The sequence below is a fragment of the Macrobrachium nipponense genome, chromosome 3, assembly GCF_015104395.2.
Source record: "Macrobrachium nipponense isolate FS-2020 chromosome 3, ASM1510439v2, whole genome shotgun sequence".
Classification (NCBI taxonomy): domain Eukaryota; kingdom Metazoa; phylum Arthropoda; class Malacostraca; order Decapoda; family Palaemonidae; genus Macrobrachium; species Macrobrachium nipponense.
This window is the reverse complement of record NC_087202.1, coordinates 52837026-52853336: the sequence shown is the minus strand read 5'-3', so window position 1 is coordinate 52853336 and position 16311 is coordinate 52837026. Positions and strand designations below refer to the sequence as shown.

The following is a 16311-nucleotide window of genomic DNA, read 5'->3' as shown; positions in this document are numbered from 1 at the left end:
ACTCACCTTATCTTCAACACAAGTGTAACTCAAGTTTACTTTACCCCAATAGTTCTACAGAGAATACAGTAATACCCTAACTTCCATGATTCACATTTCCAACAGTTCCAAACAGCCTCATATGATCTAATAAAATTAGAAAAATAAAACATAAGAAACTAAAAAACAAATGATGCCTACCTTTGGGAGGGGAATCTGCTTTGGTCATATCTAGCCTCTTCTGTGCTCTCATGCTTTTCAGGGTTTTAGGTGAAGGGGGAATCTCAACACGATCAGATACAGGGGGATCAGCAAAGCTAACCCTCCTCTGTTTGGAGGGAGGGGATGTGGTATCTCTCCCTGTAAGATGGAAATATTACTATCATAACCTTTCAGAAAAAATGCATTGTTCTTTATTCAATCATTCAGGATTCAAAACTGCACATAAACCATCCTCGATTGGTAACACTATTAAAATAAATCCTATCTCCCAAATGTAAACTGGCAATGGTGATAGGGTTAAGGTTAAGATAATTAAACTACACCCTGCAACTGGTTTTTATCCTGGACCATCCTTCTTCAGATTTCACTCAAGGATAACATAACATCTCCTATAGTAGTACAGCATCCTAAAATATCCACTTTCTCACACTACATTCATTTATATTATATTGATCACCAGGAATTTTTATTTGTGGGGCACAAGTAACTTGTGATCCTCCAAAGTCTTAGTCCTACTTTGTCATCACTGAAGATTTTGTATGAGACCTATTGGCATCACTCAAATTTTCGGGAGGTTCAAAAAATGTTCAGCCCCACTCAACTCAAGAGCAGTCAATTCCCCTACTCATGATTTCTGGCTCTTCCTCTATGTATTTTCAATGTTCTTGCAAAATGCATTTCTAAACAGTTCAGATGTCTCTTTTTCATCAATACCTCCTCTGCTTTCTGCAATACTCATCTATCCTGACTTGGTGTTTTCTCTTTAATCTAAGAAAGCTAAAATTTCTGTCATCACGACAGCTGAATATAACAAATTCAATTGTTATCATAACCTTAAAGAAAGTTTTTGTGCCAGTTTTTATACTAGCTGATAAACAGATTCCTTTTACAAAAGACCTACCACAAAACAGCTGGACTCATACCTGCAGTTCCAATGTACTGCTTAAACCTATAGACACTTTTAGTTTTGGGAATGCGTACCCTAAATAAGCGGGCAGCCTTATTCATATGACACCATCAGATTTCATTTTTTGGTAAGTAACATATTGAAAATATTATAAATTTTTAACCAATTTGTATTTTTCATAACCAACAAACCTGAGGTCTTAACATTAGGATAATACTAGCGCCAAGCTGGAAACCGATAGAATTAAAATTAAACTTGTGAGATCCAGGGACTATTGGCATCTATACCAGGTCACAGGGCATGTATTACCCAGAATGCTCTCGGCGTCCCGTGACAAGCCAGTTACTCTTCCAACCCAGTTTAGACTGCTAGAGGGGTGGTTCGAGGTGGGCCTTTACCTGTCAAGACCTCAGGTTTGTTAGTTATGAAAAATACAAATTGGTTAAAAATTTGTCATTTGTTCATTTACGATACAAACCTTCAGTCTTTAACATTAGGATAGACTTACTTATTGGTGGGAGGTACGTCTCTATAACTGACTGGGAGTTTGCCACCTTTATCCATTTCCGAATAGTAGGAGTATTCCAAGACAATGGACTATTAACCCTTTACTGCCGACTGGACGTATTTTACGTCAACATTTTTTGTCTCTCGTGTGCCGACTGGACGTATTTTACGTCGACACACAAAATTTTTTTTAAAAATTCGCGGAAAAATACTTTTAGGCCTACCAGCCGAAAACTCTTGAATCACGCGTCTTGGGGGATGCTGGGAGCTTTCACCGGATCAAGGTTGTTTGTTTTGTTCTTTACAATTCGTTACGCAGAGGCACGCAAGCGCGAATTTCTTTCTTGCCGCACTAAAAAGTATCTGTGACACATCTCGGAAATTATTTCATCACTTTGACATAAATTTTGTACCATTTTAAATTAGCCGTTACATGGAGTATTATATATGAAAATGTGCGCATTTTTATGTAGAATACAACAAAAAAATACTCATGATTGTAGCTTATATCAGTTTTGAGATATTTTCATATAAATAACGATAAGTGCCAAAATTTCAACCTTCGGTCAACTTTGACTCTACCGAAATGGTCGAAAAACGTGACTCTACCGAAATGGTTGAAAAACGCAATTGTAACCTAAAACTCTTATATTTTAGTAATATTCAATCATTTACCTTAATTTTGCAACTAACTGGAAGTCTCTAGCACAATATTTTGATTTATGGTGAATTTATGAAAAAACTTTTTCCTTACGTCCGCGCGGTAACTCTTCCGAAAAAAATCATACATGCGATTGTGGTAATGTTTGCACCATTTTAAATTAGCCGTTACATAAAGTTTTATATATGAAAATGTGCGCCATTTCATGCACAATACAGTGGTCCCCCCGTATTCGCGGGGGATGCGTACCAGACCCCCCATGAATAGTTAGAACCCGCGAATGTTTGGAACCCCTATAAAAACGCTAAAAACAGCCAATTTTGTTAGTTAAAACTCAAGAAAACCACTAAAAATGTTCATACTTGGTTTTTTTAATAGTTTTATCACAAAAAGTGCATTTTATGATGAAATTGATCAAAAAAACCAGGAATTTGTGGATATTTCTCATAGAAAAATACCGCGAATGCGCGAATTTTCCGCGAATAATGCAGGGAAACGTTCCCGAGAGAAATCCGCGAATGTGTGAGTCCGCGAATGTGTGAGTCCGCGAATCCGGAGAACGCGAATACGGGGGGTCCACTGTACAACTAAAAACAACCCATGGTTGTAGCTTTTATCGGTTTTGAAATATTTTCATATAAAAAATGATGTGACAAATTTTCAACCTTCGGTCAACTTTGACTCTACCGAAATGGTCGAAAAACGTGACTCTACCGAAATGGTTGAAAAACGCAATTGTAACCTAAAACTCTTATATTTTAGTAATATTCAATCATTTACCTTAATTTTGCAACTAACTGGAAGTCTCTAGCACAATATTTTGATTTATGGTGAATTTATGAAAAAACTTTTTCCTTACGTCCGCGCGGTAACTTCCGAAAAAAATTATACGTGCGATTGTGGTAATGTTTGCACCATTTTAAATTAGCCGTTACATAATGTTTTATATATGAAAATGTGCACAATTTCATGTAGAATACAACAAAAAATAATTGAAGGTTGTAGCTTTTCTCATTTTTGAAATATTTGCATATAAATCACGATAAATAGAAAAAAAACCACGTTCGGTTAACTTTGACTACCGAAATGGTCGAAAAACGCAATTGTAAGCTAAAACTCTTACAGTCTAGTAATATTCAGTCATTTATCTTCATCTTGAAACAAATTCGAAGTCTCTAGCACAATATTTAGATTTATGGTGAATTAAAAAAAAAAAACTTTCCTTCCCTCCGCGCGCGGATTCTCCGCCACAAATCTCCGAAATGCGTAAGTTCCATTCTCGGAATATTTGCTCTGTTTCATATTAGGCATTTCATAGTGTTTTATAGATTAAAATGTGCGCAATTTCATGTAGAATAAAACGAAAAATATTTGAAGGTTGTAGCTTTTCTTATTTCTGAAATAATTGCATATAAAAAAATATATATATAAAAAATTTGACATTCGGTCAATATTTAACTCGTCAGATATGGTCGAAAACTGCATTTGTAAGCTAATATTCTTACAGTATAGTAATATTCAATCATTTGTCTTCATTTTGAAAGAAATTGGAAGTCTCTAGGACAATATTTAGATTTATGGTGAATTTTTGAAAAAAATATTTGTTTATGTCCGCACGTTACGAATTCATGCATTATATTGTGATAATATTTTCTCTGTGTTGCTTTTATCGTTTTACAATGTGTTATATACCAAAATGATCGCAATTTAGTGTACATCACAACGAAAAAAAAGTAACTTGTTACCTTTATCCGTTTAGCGCACAGCGCGATTTGAATACAATTATATATGAAATTTCGTTTTTGCGCTATCATATATCGCATTATTTATATATGATAATGATAATTTTTTCATTTCTGATGGTTGCATACTAAACTTCAGCCAATGACAAAAAAGGAGCCAAAAATGAACTCTTAATCTTGAAAACTAAGCGCGCTGTGATTTTTTGAAAAAAATATTTTTTCCGCTTCCGCGCTCACTCTGAAACACCTCCGGCACACGGGAGACATTTTTCTTTTTACCGCTTCGGCGTTTAAGGGTTAACCCTTGAACCAAAGATATATATATATGAGAATCTATTGGTTTCCCTCATTGGGTGCTCGTACGATGCCAAGGTTCACTACATTACAGAAGATGGAGAACACTCCATGCTCCTAAACCACTCCTGTCCCTTGTATCTGGATCTATTATCATCCCTCTCTTTCCCTACTACCAAGAGGAGTGTGTTGCTACTGAAAAATATAATATAATCTATTTTATCTTTACAGTATGGCTGACCACCTCACCTGCATCTAGTCCATTCCAGCTTATGATGGTAAGAAAGAACAGATTCAATGTTGACAGATCTATTACTGTCCTCCAATCCCTGTTGGCTTTGGGGACAAGGAAAATCCTGCTGTAAAACCCCTTTGACGGAATGGATACTTGTTCCACAGCCCCTTTTTCCATCATCTTCTTCACTTCCTCTTGCAGAATAAAAGCCTTCTGAGGTGCCTGAGCATAAAGAGAGGTGAGGTAATGGTAGTTCTGTCAGGGGTGGGGTTACTTCAAACGGAATCAAATAACCGACCCTGAGAACATACACCACCCACTGCTCTGCTCCAAATTTCTGCCACACCTTCCAGTGATTGCCAGCCAACCCCCACTGATATGGCTGAGTGATGGGAGGCGCCCATCCTATCATCTTGAACCTCTCCCTCTTCCCCTAATCCCCCTTCCTCTGTTATTTCTATTGGGAAAGGGCCGATGAGCTAACTTCTTTGGGGAAGAGGGTCTTGTTGCTCTATTAGGGATGTTATGTCTCACTGGCTTCTTTCGAGGTATTTGCTGCTTGCCTTACCTCATTAGGATTAGCTTGACTTCCAGATGTTTTTCTAACTGCCTGCTGTACTAATCTATCAATAGTGTCCATCCTTCTTCTATCTAAAGCCTCTTCCAGTATGCCCTCTGGCAACAGCAATTGCGACTCTAGGATATCCCCATTCCACATTGCTAGCAGGGAATCCAAATCAACAGTGCCGCTTAATCTAGCCAAAGCTGCATCTCTCTTCATTAACAGGATATTTGCCCAAACATTGGCACTTAAATCTGTCAAGTACGCATTTGCTTTGGAACCTGATTGTAGCAATCTGATAAACATTGACTCATCCACTACTTTTCTTGTTACTTCTGAGGATGCAATTTTCACCACTGCTGTTAACCAAAGATCTAACCAAGAAGCAGTCTGAAAGACAGAAGAAGCAGTTTCATCTAATGTAGCAGCTTTCTGGCAAGTCATCGAAGGGCATTCAACTTAACTTGATCCAAGGTTAATCCAGGCCTTAACCTTACCACATTTGGGTTAATTTGTCTAGATAGAAAAGGAACCATTGGTGTCGTATAATATTTCTTGTTTCATCATTGGGGAGGGGGGGTAAATAAACTAAAACTATCTATTCAATCTTAAGGAATTATCCCTTTCCGCAATCCGTGCATTACGTGTTGTAAAACGGACTCCGCATGACTTGAACAAGGTAATTCATACAACACCTTTGTATCCTTTTTCAATCCAAATACCATGTCAATCCCCTGAGGAAGCATACTGGCAGGTGTCCCCATGCTCCCCGAAAGGTTATTGAATTGATGAATCAAATCAATCACCTCCGCATACGAAGCCAGAAACCCTTGGTTTTCTCCTTCCTCCATTTCTAACGTACTGTGTTCTGCCACAGGAGACGCTAGTTCACTTCTATCCACTGACAAACGTCCGGGTGCTTCATGGCCGTCTGACCCTATGGCCACGGCATCTTTGTTCTCTGATGGCCGCAGACGGCTCGATCTCAAATAGTCAGTAGGAGAGCGAGACCGCCTAACTCCTTTTCTGCTCGCAGATCTAGAGCGAGAATCCCGCCTATATCTCCAAGATGAAGGCTCTCTCGAAACCAAGCTAATTTCCTCTCTATCTCTATTACTACAGTCTCCAACGACCGTCGGGGAATTCGGCCTTGATCCCTCATCAAGTCAAACAATGCCTTCCACCAACGTATCAGACGAGGTTACCAACACACTATTATTCAAAATTTTTATGGGAGCTCTCTCATCCTTTCTCTGTATTTTAAAAGGTCTTACAGGCAAAACTGGTATCTGTCCTTTATTCTTTGTTGAACTCGACGCACTCATCGTTGATTTTACCAATGGCAGTGTAGTCTCTCTTAGACTCTTTGTAGTCTCTGCTGGCATCTCCGCGTCGGCTGCTACCCCAGCGACCGTCGGCGCTTTCGCTCGTTCAGACGCTTGGAAACGGCTTCGTCCATTAGCTTTAAGCTTACCAGCCATTGACTTCTTTACTTTGTTGCTGACCAGGATGTGACAGTCCTGGCTCAAAGATGAAGAAGAATCCACTCTTCTCCTCTTGGCCCAAGGATCAGTCACAAAGTCCCGTATCCTCCCACGCTTGACTGGTACATGCAGTAACGTCATCAAACTTAGTGATGACGCTGAGCTAGAGGAAGAAGACGAAAAAGACGAAGAATCACGCCTTTTCTTTTTGTCTTTCTTAACTATCTTCTCCTCTAGATCTTGTAATTTCTTCATGACTGTGTGTACCAACGAGTCCGAAAGCGTTTTTGGCTTAGGAGGCAACGAAGTAGATCGAGAAGCAGTAGGCTGTGACATCATTGCGTCTGCCATGTTGGTGTGTGACGCCGGTTGTGACTTCACCATCTTGTAGGGAGAGACTGAGCGGCTGCTGCCGGCATCCCTGCCTGTGCAGCAAAGCTACCTCTAACGTTCTGCATCGCCGGAAACATTGAAGTTGTTGACGTAGCCGTGGCATTAGTTCCCATAAAGTGCAGGCCAGGGGGATGAGGAACATTCAGCGCTGTCGGGCCCTACTGGAATCGCAGCGCCATATTATGAGACAGTAACCCCACCAAGGTTGGTACGCCTGGTAGGCCTAACACTGCCCATGTACCTTCCATTCTCTGCGAATCGGGAGCTGGCACCTGGAACAAAGATGGCGATGCTCCCCCCCCCTCCCTGCCGGGAATAACGGAGCATAATTACGCATAAAATTACCCAAAACCCCTCCTGGAGTTTCCGATAACGAATCGCTAGAAGAAACTGAAGGAGTATGGGAAAAATCAAAAGCAGGCGATGAAACACATGGAGCAATCTGGTGTATTGCCGATACAAAAGAAGCCGACGACGCTTGGTCATCCAAAGATGGCGTCGTCTCCTTTCTCTTGTGCTGGCCTTTCTCATAAAACTTCCTCCACTGTTCCACCGACCAACCGCGACAAATTGAACAAGGATTAGTAATAGTACATACGTTTTCTCTGCACCTACTACACGTTGGATAAGGATCTGTCAACACCAAAGTTAAAAATCTTGACCAGGGCATTTCCTTTGTCTCTTCTGAGAACCGGAAGAAGTTCCCATTGGTGAAGCAAAAACCTCCATCTAACAATGTACACACACACCTATCAGATCACACCCACACTGAGCACACCCAGAGAAAGAAAAATTAAAAAGAAAAATTAAAAAGTGAAATGAATAATATCGGGCAAAATAAAACCGGCTTTAAAACAGATAAAAAGTAATCATGTCCTATCTCAAAGGCGGTAGGAAAGTAACTGGCTGGTCACAGGACGCCGAGGGCATTCTGGGTAATAAATGCCCCGTGACCTGGTATAGTAGATGCCAATAGTCCCAGGATCTCACAAGTTTAATTTTAATTCTACCAGTTTCCAGCTTGGCGCTAGTATTATCCTAATGTTAAGACCTCAGGTTTGTATCATATATGAACAAAATACATTTCAACATAGCAATCATCGTCATCACTTTCCCTCTTTGGGAATGGGTCTTGTGGATCATTCATCATATAGCCATGGATCAAAAAACGTGGCCAATTCAAGGAAATGACCAAAAGGTCAGCATAATGCTGTTTGCAACAGAAAACACCACAACCTAACTATGGCTTTCATACAGCTTGTTTTACTATTACATACTTTCATTGTTTCATAAAGCTTGCCATTCATAAACAATCACCTTCACCTCCCTTACTGCCTACATAGGTATTGCAGATTTGTGCAACATAAACTTTTGTAACCCCATCTAAATACTTGTAACATTTTCCTAATGTGATTCTACTAGATGATATTCTGACTTATGACATAAAATACTGCATAACAATCTTTGCTGAATTAAAAATGGAAACTGAAGCCACCAAACTTATGAATAACAATCAATGAACTGACTCAGCAGATTCCCACTTGTCCAGAAAAAAAATGGAACTTAAATAACAAAAAAAACTCACATTAAAATCTCCAAAATAATAACTCCCACTAATAACCTCAACATTATACAAATATATATATATATAAATATCCATTTTAAATTAGAAAGCAAAGTTAAAGGCCACAAAATTCAACAATCATAAAAAATAAAGTTAATGATCTAAGTACAGCTGAATATTCACACAATTCAAATAAACAAACAACATTTCTAGTGAGGTATAACTGGCATCAGTTTATCATTAGGCAACTTACACCACATGAGCACAGCCTGATCTACTTGTATTGAAGTTAAGTGCTAACAATCCTTTCACATTCAAAACTAGCATAAATACAACACAGCAATGGAATTCCTCCAACTTGAATGAACACACCCATTTAATCAATATAAATTATGACTTATCACAATGCAGTACACTGAAAATACCAAATTTGTAACTAATTTGTATTTTTCATAACTAACAAACCTGAGGTCTTAACATTAGGATTTACTAGCGCCAAGCTGGAAACCGGTAGAATTAAAATTACACTTGTGAGATCCAGGGACTAATGGCATCTATACCAGGTCACGGGGCATGTATACCCAGAATGCCCACGGCTACCTGTGACCTAACCCTCAGTTATATTTCTAACCCAGTTTAGACTGCTAGAGGGGTGGTTCGAGGTGGGCCTTTAACTGTTAAGACCTCAGGTTTGTTAGTTATGAAAAATACAAATTAGTTACAAATTTGGTATTTGTTCATACACGAAACAAACCTTCGGTCTTAACATTAGGATAGACTTACTATTGGAGGGAGGTAAGTCTCTACAACTGACTGGAAGTTTGCCACCTTATCCATTTCCGAATATATAGGGAAATTCTAGAGAATGGACAATGAACCTAGGACCAAAGATATAAGCGGATCTATTGGTTTCCTCCCACTGGGTGTAGATACCATTCTACTGTTTACTCTTGTCCCTTGCGACTGGATCCACCTTCACCCCTCTTTCCTTATTATCCAGAGGGGTGTGTTGCTACTGAAAAGTATATCATCAGCTAAGATAGCTTCACAGTATGGCTGACCATCTCACCTGCATCTAGTCCGTTCCAGCACATGACGGTACTCTCCTTCATATTGCCCGTAGTTAAAGGAGTAGGAAGAAAGTAGTAAAGAAAAAAGACCAGTCATCCCATTCATTCTACTTTCCTACCTTCATCTTTAGACTAGACGCAAAACTGACCCGCCAGGCACTGGATGAACTATATCACTTGTTGGGCCGCCACCACTGGACCCAAGGAAAAGGTGTCCAAGGATCTATGGGCAACATCTTTCAAATAAAATGAGGTGAAAGTTGTTTGGCGCTTCCACACGCCAGCTTTCAGAATTTTATCCACAGACATGTTCTTCTTCTTAAATGCTAGGGAAGCACTCACACCCCTGATGTCATGAGCTCTAGCTCCCACCTGGCTATCTGACCCTCTGTCTTCTGCAGTATAAGCATTTCTGATTGTCTCCCTTAGCCAAAATGATATTGTATTCTTGGACACTTCCTTCTTGTTCCGTCCTGTACTTACGAACAACCTCTGGTACCCCGGCCTGAGGTGCCTTGTTCTCTTTAGTACTCCCCTTAGTGCCCTGACGGGGCACAGGAGCATTTCAGCTTTGTCGTTGTCTACAAAGTCTGCCAAGGAAGGTATGGTAAAGGAGTCGAATCTGCCGTCTACTATTGTTGGATTTTGGGTCTTTGCTACGAATTCTGGGACAAACTCACACACCATTGATCTCCAACCTCTCGAGTGCTGGTTGAAGCCAGGGCCAATAAGAAGACTGTCTTCAGGTCAGGCTCCTATCCGTGGACTGCCTTAGTGGTTCGTAAGGGGGTTTTGTCAGACTACTCAGTACCTTGGTCAGATCCCAACCTGGGGTTTTTAGCTCCTTTGGTGTGCATGACTGTTCAAAGCTCCTCATCAGCATGGCCAACTCCCATGAAGACGTATGTCCACTCCTTTTCATTCGTAAGACTGAGGCTAGAGCAGCCCTGTACCCCTTCACTGCAGATACAGACATATGTTTTTCTGTTCTGAGATATATCAGAAAGTCTGCTAACTGCTGAATAGTGGTACCGAGTGGAGACACGTTCCCCCTACGACACCAATCACAGTATGCTGACCACTTCCCTTGGTATACTGTCGCAGATGATTTTCTGATATTTCCTGCCATCTGAGTTGCTGCTTTCTGCGAAAACCCTCGCTCTCGGAGGAGATACTTGACAGTCTCCACGCCCGTGAAGCGATAGGTGGGACTTCACCGACTGGTGGTACCTCTCCACGTGAGGCTGACACAGAAGGTTGCTCCATGGAGGTAACTCTCTTGGCACATCTACTAGGAGTTCCAGTAGGTCTGGAAACCACTCTGCTTTCGGCCATAACGGGGCTACCAGGGTCATCTTGAGGTTCTGAGACCGCATTACCCTGTTCAGAACCTGACGGATTAGACAAAATGGAGGAAATGCGTACACGTCCAGATTGTCCCAGGGGTGTTGTAGCGCATCTTCTGCTGCTGCCTCTGCGTCCGGGACTACTGAACAATACACTTCCAACTTTTTGTTGTACCTGGTTGCGAATAGGTCTATGATCGGTCCTTCCCACAACATGAGCATCCTGTCCACTACCTGTGGAGTAGGGACCACTCCGTCCCAGAAATCTGATCCCTGCGGCTCAACTTGTCGGCCACTATGTTTCTTTTTCCCGGAATATACCTGGCCTTGATGTCTACCAGGTTCTCTATAGCCCACTGGTGAAGTTGAACTGTCATCACATGTAACTGCCGAGAAACTAGGCCTCCTTGCTTGTTTATATAAGCTACTACTGTGGTGTTGTCTGACATCAATACCACCGAGTGTCCCTTTACTCTCTCCCTGAATTCTTGTAGAGCCAGGAAAGCTGCTTTCAACTCCAGCACGTTTATATGGAGTTCTCTGTCCTTGCAACTCCATTTTGCTGACACCATCAACTCCTCCATATGGGCTCCCCCAGCCTTCCTAGTGATGCATCCGAGAACAGCAAGAGGTCTGGGGGAGGATTGTTGAAGGGGGACACCCACTGTCAGATTGTCGTCGTCCACCCACCACAGCAAGTCTTTCCTCACTTCTGCCGACAAGGGAAATTTGCTCGTACGGGTGATCTACTGTTGGTGACCAAAACTCCTTCATCCTCCATTGTAGGGACCGAAGGTGTAGCCTTCCTTGTGGTACTAGCTTCTCCAGGGAAGTTAGGATTCCCAGCACCACCTGCCACTGTCTTGCTGGCTGTGTATGCTTTCCCAGAAAGGCATTCACCACTTGTTTGCATTTCTGTACTCTTTGGTCTGTCGGAATACTTTGGCTTGTGTTGTGTCTCTCACCATTCCCAGATATTCCAAACGTTGACTTGGATCCAGCTGCGACTTCTGCTGATTCACCACAATACCTAGGCTGTGACAAAGCCTGCAGGAGGGGGCCGCCCTGTCCTGAGAAGTAATTTCTCCCTGGACTTTGCTATCACCAGCCAATCGTCCAGATATCTTATCAGCCTGATCCCCTGAGCGTGCGCCCATGCCGACACGAGGGTGAACACTCTTGTAAAAACTTGAGGAGACGTTGTCAATCCGAAGCACAGGACCTTGAACTCGAAAGCTTTCCCTGCAAGACTGAAGCGGAGAAATTTCCTTGAAGACTGATGGACTGGTATCTGAAAGTATGCGTCCTTTAGATCGGACTGTCAGCATAAAGTCTCCGATTCTGACTGCTTGTAGAACCGTTTTCGGAGTTTCCATCTTGAAACTGGTTTTCCTTATAAACAGATTCAGCGTTGACAGGTCTATTACTGTCCTCCACTCCCCGTTGGCTTTGGGTACCAGGAAAATCCTGCTGTAGAAGCCTTTTGTCGGACTGCATACTTGTTGCAGCTCCTTTTTTCCATCATCTTCTTCACTTCGTCCTGCAGAATAGTGGCCTTCTGAGATTTGTGGGCATAAGTGACGTGGGGTAATGGTTGATCTGTCAGGGGCGGGGTTACCTCGAACGGAATCAAATACCCGATCCTGAGAACATCCACCACCCACTGCTCTGCCCCTAGTTCCTGCCACACCTTCCAGTGATTTGCCAGGCAACCCCCCACTGGTGTGGCCGAGTGATGGGAGGCGCCCATCCTATCTTCTTGAGCCTCTCCCCCTTCCCCTATTGCCCCTTCCTCTGTTGTTTCTATTGTGAAAGGGCCGATGAGTTATCCTCTTTGGGGAAGAGGGTCTTGTGACTCTATTAGGGATGCTATGTCTCACTGGTTTCTTTCGAGACATCTGCTGTTGTCTTCCCTCCAAAGGAATAGTTTGACTGTTAGAGGTTTTCCTAACTGCCTGTTGCACCAACCTATCGTTAGTGTCCATCCTTCTTCTATCTATCGCTTCTTCCAGTATGACCTCTGGCAACAGTAGTTGCGATTCCAAGATATCCCCATTCCTCATTGCTAACAGGGAATCCAAATCCACATTGCGGCTTAGTCTAGCCAATGCTGCATCTCTCTCATTAGCAGGATATTTGCCCAAACATTGGCACTTACGTTTGTCAGGTACGCAATCGCCTTGGACCCTGACTGTAGTAATCTAATGAACAATGGTTCATCTACTACTTTCCTTGTTGCTTCCGAGGATGCAATTTTCGCCACTGCTGTTGACCAAAGGTCTAACCAGGACGCAGCCTGAAAGACAGAAGAAGCTGTTGCTTCTAACGTGGCAGCCTCTTGGTACGTCATCGAAGGGCACTCCATTTTAACCTGATCCAAGGTTAATCCAGGCCTTAACCTTACAACATTAGGGTTCATTTGTCTAGACAGCAAAGGGACCTTCGGTGTCGTATAATATTTCCTTTGCTTTATCATTGGAGGGGGAATAAATTTAAATGATCTATTAGATCTTAAGGAATTATCCCTCCCTGCAATCTTTGCGTTTACGTGTTGCAAGACCGATTCCGCATGACTCGAACAAGGCAATTCATACGACACCTTGGTATCCCTCTTTAGTCCAAACGCCATGTCAATTCCAGGAGGAAGCATACTGGCCGGTGTTTCTGTCTTCTCCGAAAGGCTATTGAATTGACGAATCAAATCAATAACCTCTGCATACGAGGCCAGAAACTCTTGGTTTTCTCCTTCCTCCGGCTCTAGTGTACCACTCTCCGTCACGAGAGATGTTGTCTCGCCTCTATCTTCTGACAGACGGCCCGGAATTCCACGGCCGCCTGCCCCTACGGCCTGCGGGCCTCTTTGATCTTTGCTGGCCGCTGTTGGCTCGATCCCAGATAGTCAGCAGGGGAACGAGAACGTCTCACTCTTTCTCTGCTCACGGATCTAGAGCGAGAATCTCGTCTAGATCTCCAAGATGAAGGCTCCCTTAAGACAGAGGTAAGTTCGTCTTTATTAGCATTGGCATCGTTTTCGAGCGTCGGCGAGCCCGGCCTCGGCCTTCTATCCAGACGGACACTGCCTTCCACGAACGTATCCGCCGAGGTTGCCAACTCTCTATTTTTTGTACTTTTAATAGGAGCCTTATCGTCCTTCGTACGTATTTGAACGGCCTTACGGGCGAAACTGGGATCTGCATTCCATCCTCTGCTGCACCTTTCGCCGCCAACGTCGATTTTACCAGAGTATCGCAGTTTTTGCGATCCGAACTGGCAACTCCGCCTCGGCCGCTAGCTCGCCGGCCGTCACCTCTCTCGCTTGTTCGGACTCTTGCGAACGGCTCCGTCTGGCAACCTTGTGCTTAATAGCCACTGATTTCCGACCTGCTTGCTGACTTGGAAATGACAGTCTTCGTCCGAAGGAGAGGAAGAATTGATTCTTCTCCTCTTGGCCCGAGGATCCGCTAGGAACTCCCGAATCCTCCTCCAACGCTTGACTGGCGCTCGCCGTGACGTTATCGGACTTAGCGATGACGCCGAACTAGAGGAAGAAGACGAAGAAGGCGAATCACACTTTTTCTTTTTGTCTCTCTTATTCATTCTCTCTCTATATCCTGTAACTTCTGCATTACAGTTTGCATTGACGGATCAGAAGGCGTATTAGCGTCTGGGTGCAGCGAAAAAGGCCGAGAATCGGTCTGTGACGTCATCACGCCTGCCATCTCAGAGTGTGACGTATGTTGTGACGTCATCGCTCTCGTAGGGAGAGACTGAGAGGTTTCTGCTGGTAACCGCACGTTTGCTGCCAAATTACCTCCCACGTTCTGCATCGCTGTAAATACTGAGTGGGATGGAGAAGCAGCGGCATTAATTCCCATAAATTGCAAGCCCGGGGGATGAGGAACATTCAGCGCTGCCGGACCCTGCTGGAACCGTGACGTCATATAATGCGCAAGCAGACCATCCAAGGTTGGTACGCCTGGTAGGCCTAGCGCTGACCACGTACCATCTAACCTATGCGCTTGCGTAGCAGGAGCCTGGAACAAAGATGGCGGATCTCCCCCTCTACTTGCTGGGAACAAAGGAGAGTGCAAATTATTCATAAAATTACCCAAGGCCCCTCCTGACGTTTCCGATACAGAACCGCTAGGAGAAACCGAAGGGGTATGAGACAATTCAAAAGCAGGTGGAGAAACATATGGAGCAGCCTGGTTTATTACCGATACAAAAGAAGCCGGTAAGGTTTGGTCATCCAAAGATGGCGTCACCCCCCTTTCTTTTGTATTGGCTTTTCCATAGAACTTCTTCCACTGTTCCACCGACCAACCGCGACAAACAGAACACGGATTAGTAACCGTACATACGTTTTCCCTGCACCTACTACACGTTGGATGAGGATCCGTCGACACCGAGGTTAGGAACCTAGAACAAGGGAAGCCACTGACTCCTGGGCATTTCCTTTGTCTCCTCTTCGAAGCGGTAGACGATCCCGATGTTGAGGCAAAATTCTCCATCATACCACGTATACACTCTTACCACACACTGATCACACTTGGAGAAAGAAAAGGAATGAAAAATAAAAAATGAAATGGATAAAGAACGGGCAAACTGAAAAACCGGCTTTAAATGAGATAGACAGTAACACGTCTTATCTTAAAGGCGGTAGGAAAATAACTGATGGGTCACAGGTAGCCGTGGGCATTCTGGGTATACATGCCCCGTGACCTGGTATAGATGCCATTAGTCCCTGGATCTCACAAGTGTAATTTTAATTCTACCGGTTTCCAGCTTGGCGCTAGTAAATCCTAATGTTAAGACCGAAGGTTTGTTTCGTGTATGAACAACTACACATACTGTACAATAACAATTATCAACTGAAGCTATACAGTGAACCCCCTGGCATTCACTCACTCCGGATTTGTGCACTCATGTATTCATGGACTTCTCTCTGGAACATACGTATATACCCATCATTCGTGGGAGATTCACCTATTCGCTGTATTTTTCTACGAGAAATATCCACAAATTCCTGCTTGTTTTAATCAATTTCATCATAAAATGCACTTTTTGTGATAAAACAATTTAAAAAACCAGGTAAACATTTTTATTGGATTTTTTTTTTTAGCTTTAACAAACAAAATATCACGAATTCTTGGTAATTTGTAATTTTCCTAGCTATACTTACCCCGAACTACTATCGTAGGAGAAACCTGGACAGTCAATCCGGTACTGACCAGAAAAAACCAGTTATTCCTCCACTCCCAGGCCAAGTAATGCCCCGGGGGGTCGAAGACCACGCGACCATTGACCTGAACTCCAGTCCTTTCCATGCCCCTAAGGCCTCTGCC

General features: G+C 42.9%; 1 protein-coding gene across 3 annotated transcripts in view; it reads right to left on the bottom strand.

Moving 5' to 3' along the window:
• Positions 1-16311, bottom strand: part of LOC135221780 (telomere-associated protein RIF1-like) — a 104433-nt gene that overhangs the window by 35072 nt on the left and 53050 nt on the right. For all 3 annotated transcript variants that reach the window (XM_064259626.1, XM_064259628.1, XM_064259627.1), the window contains exon 13: positions 181-339. In XM_064259626.1, the coding sequence (XP_064115696.1) occupies positions 181-339 (159 nt within the window). The remainder of the gene's footprint in view (positions 1-180; positions 340-16311) is intronic.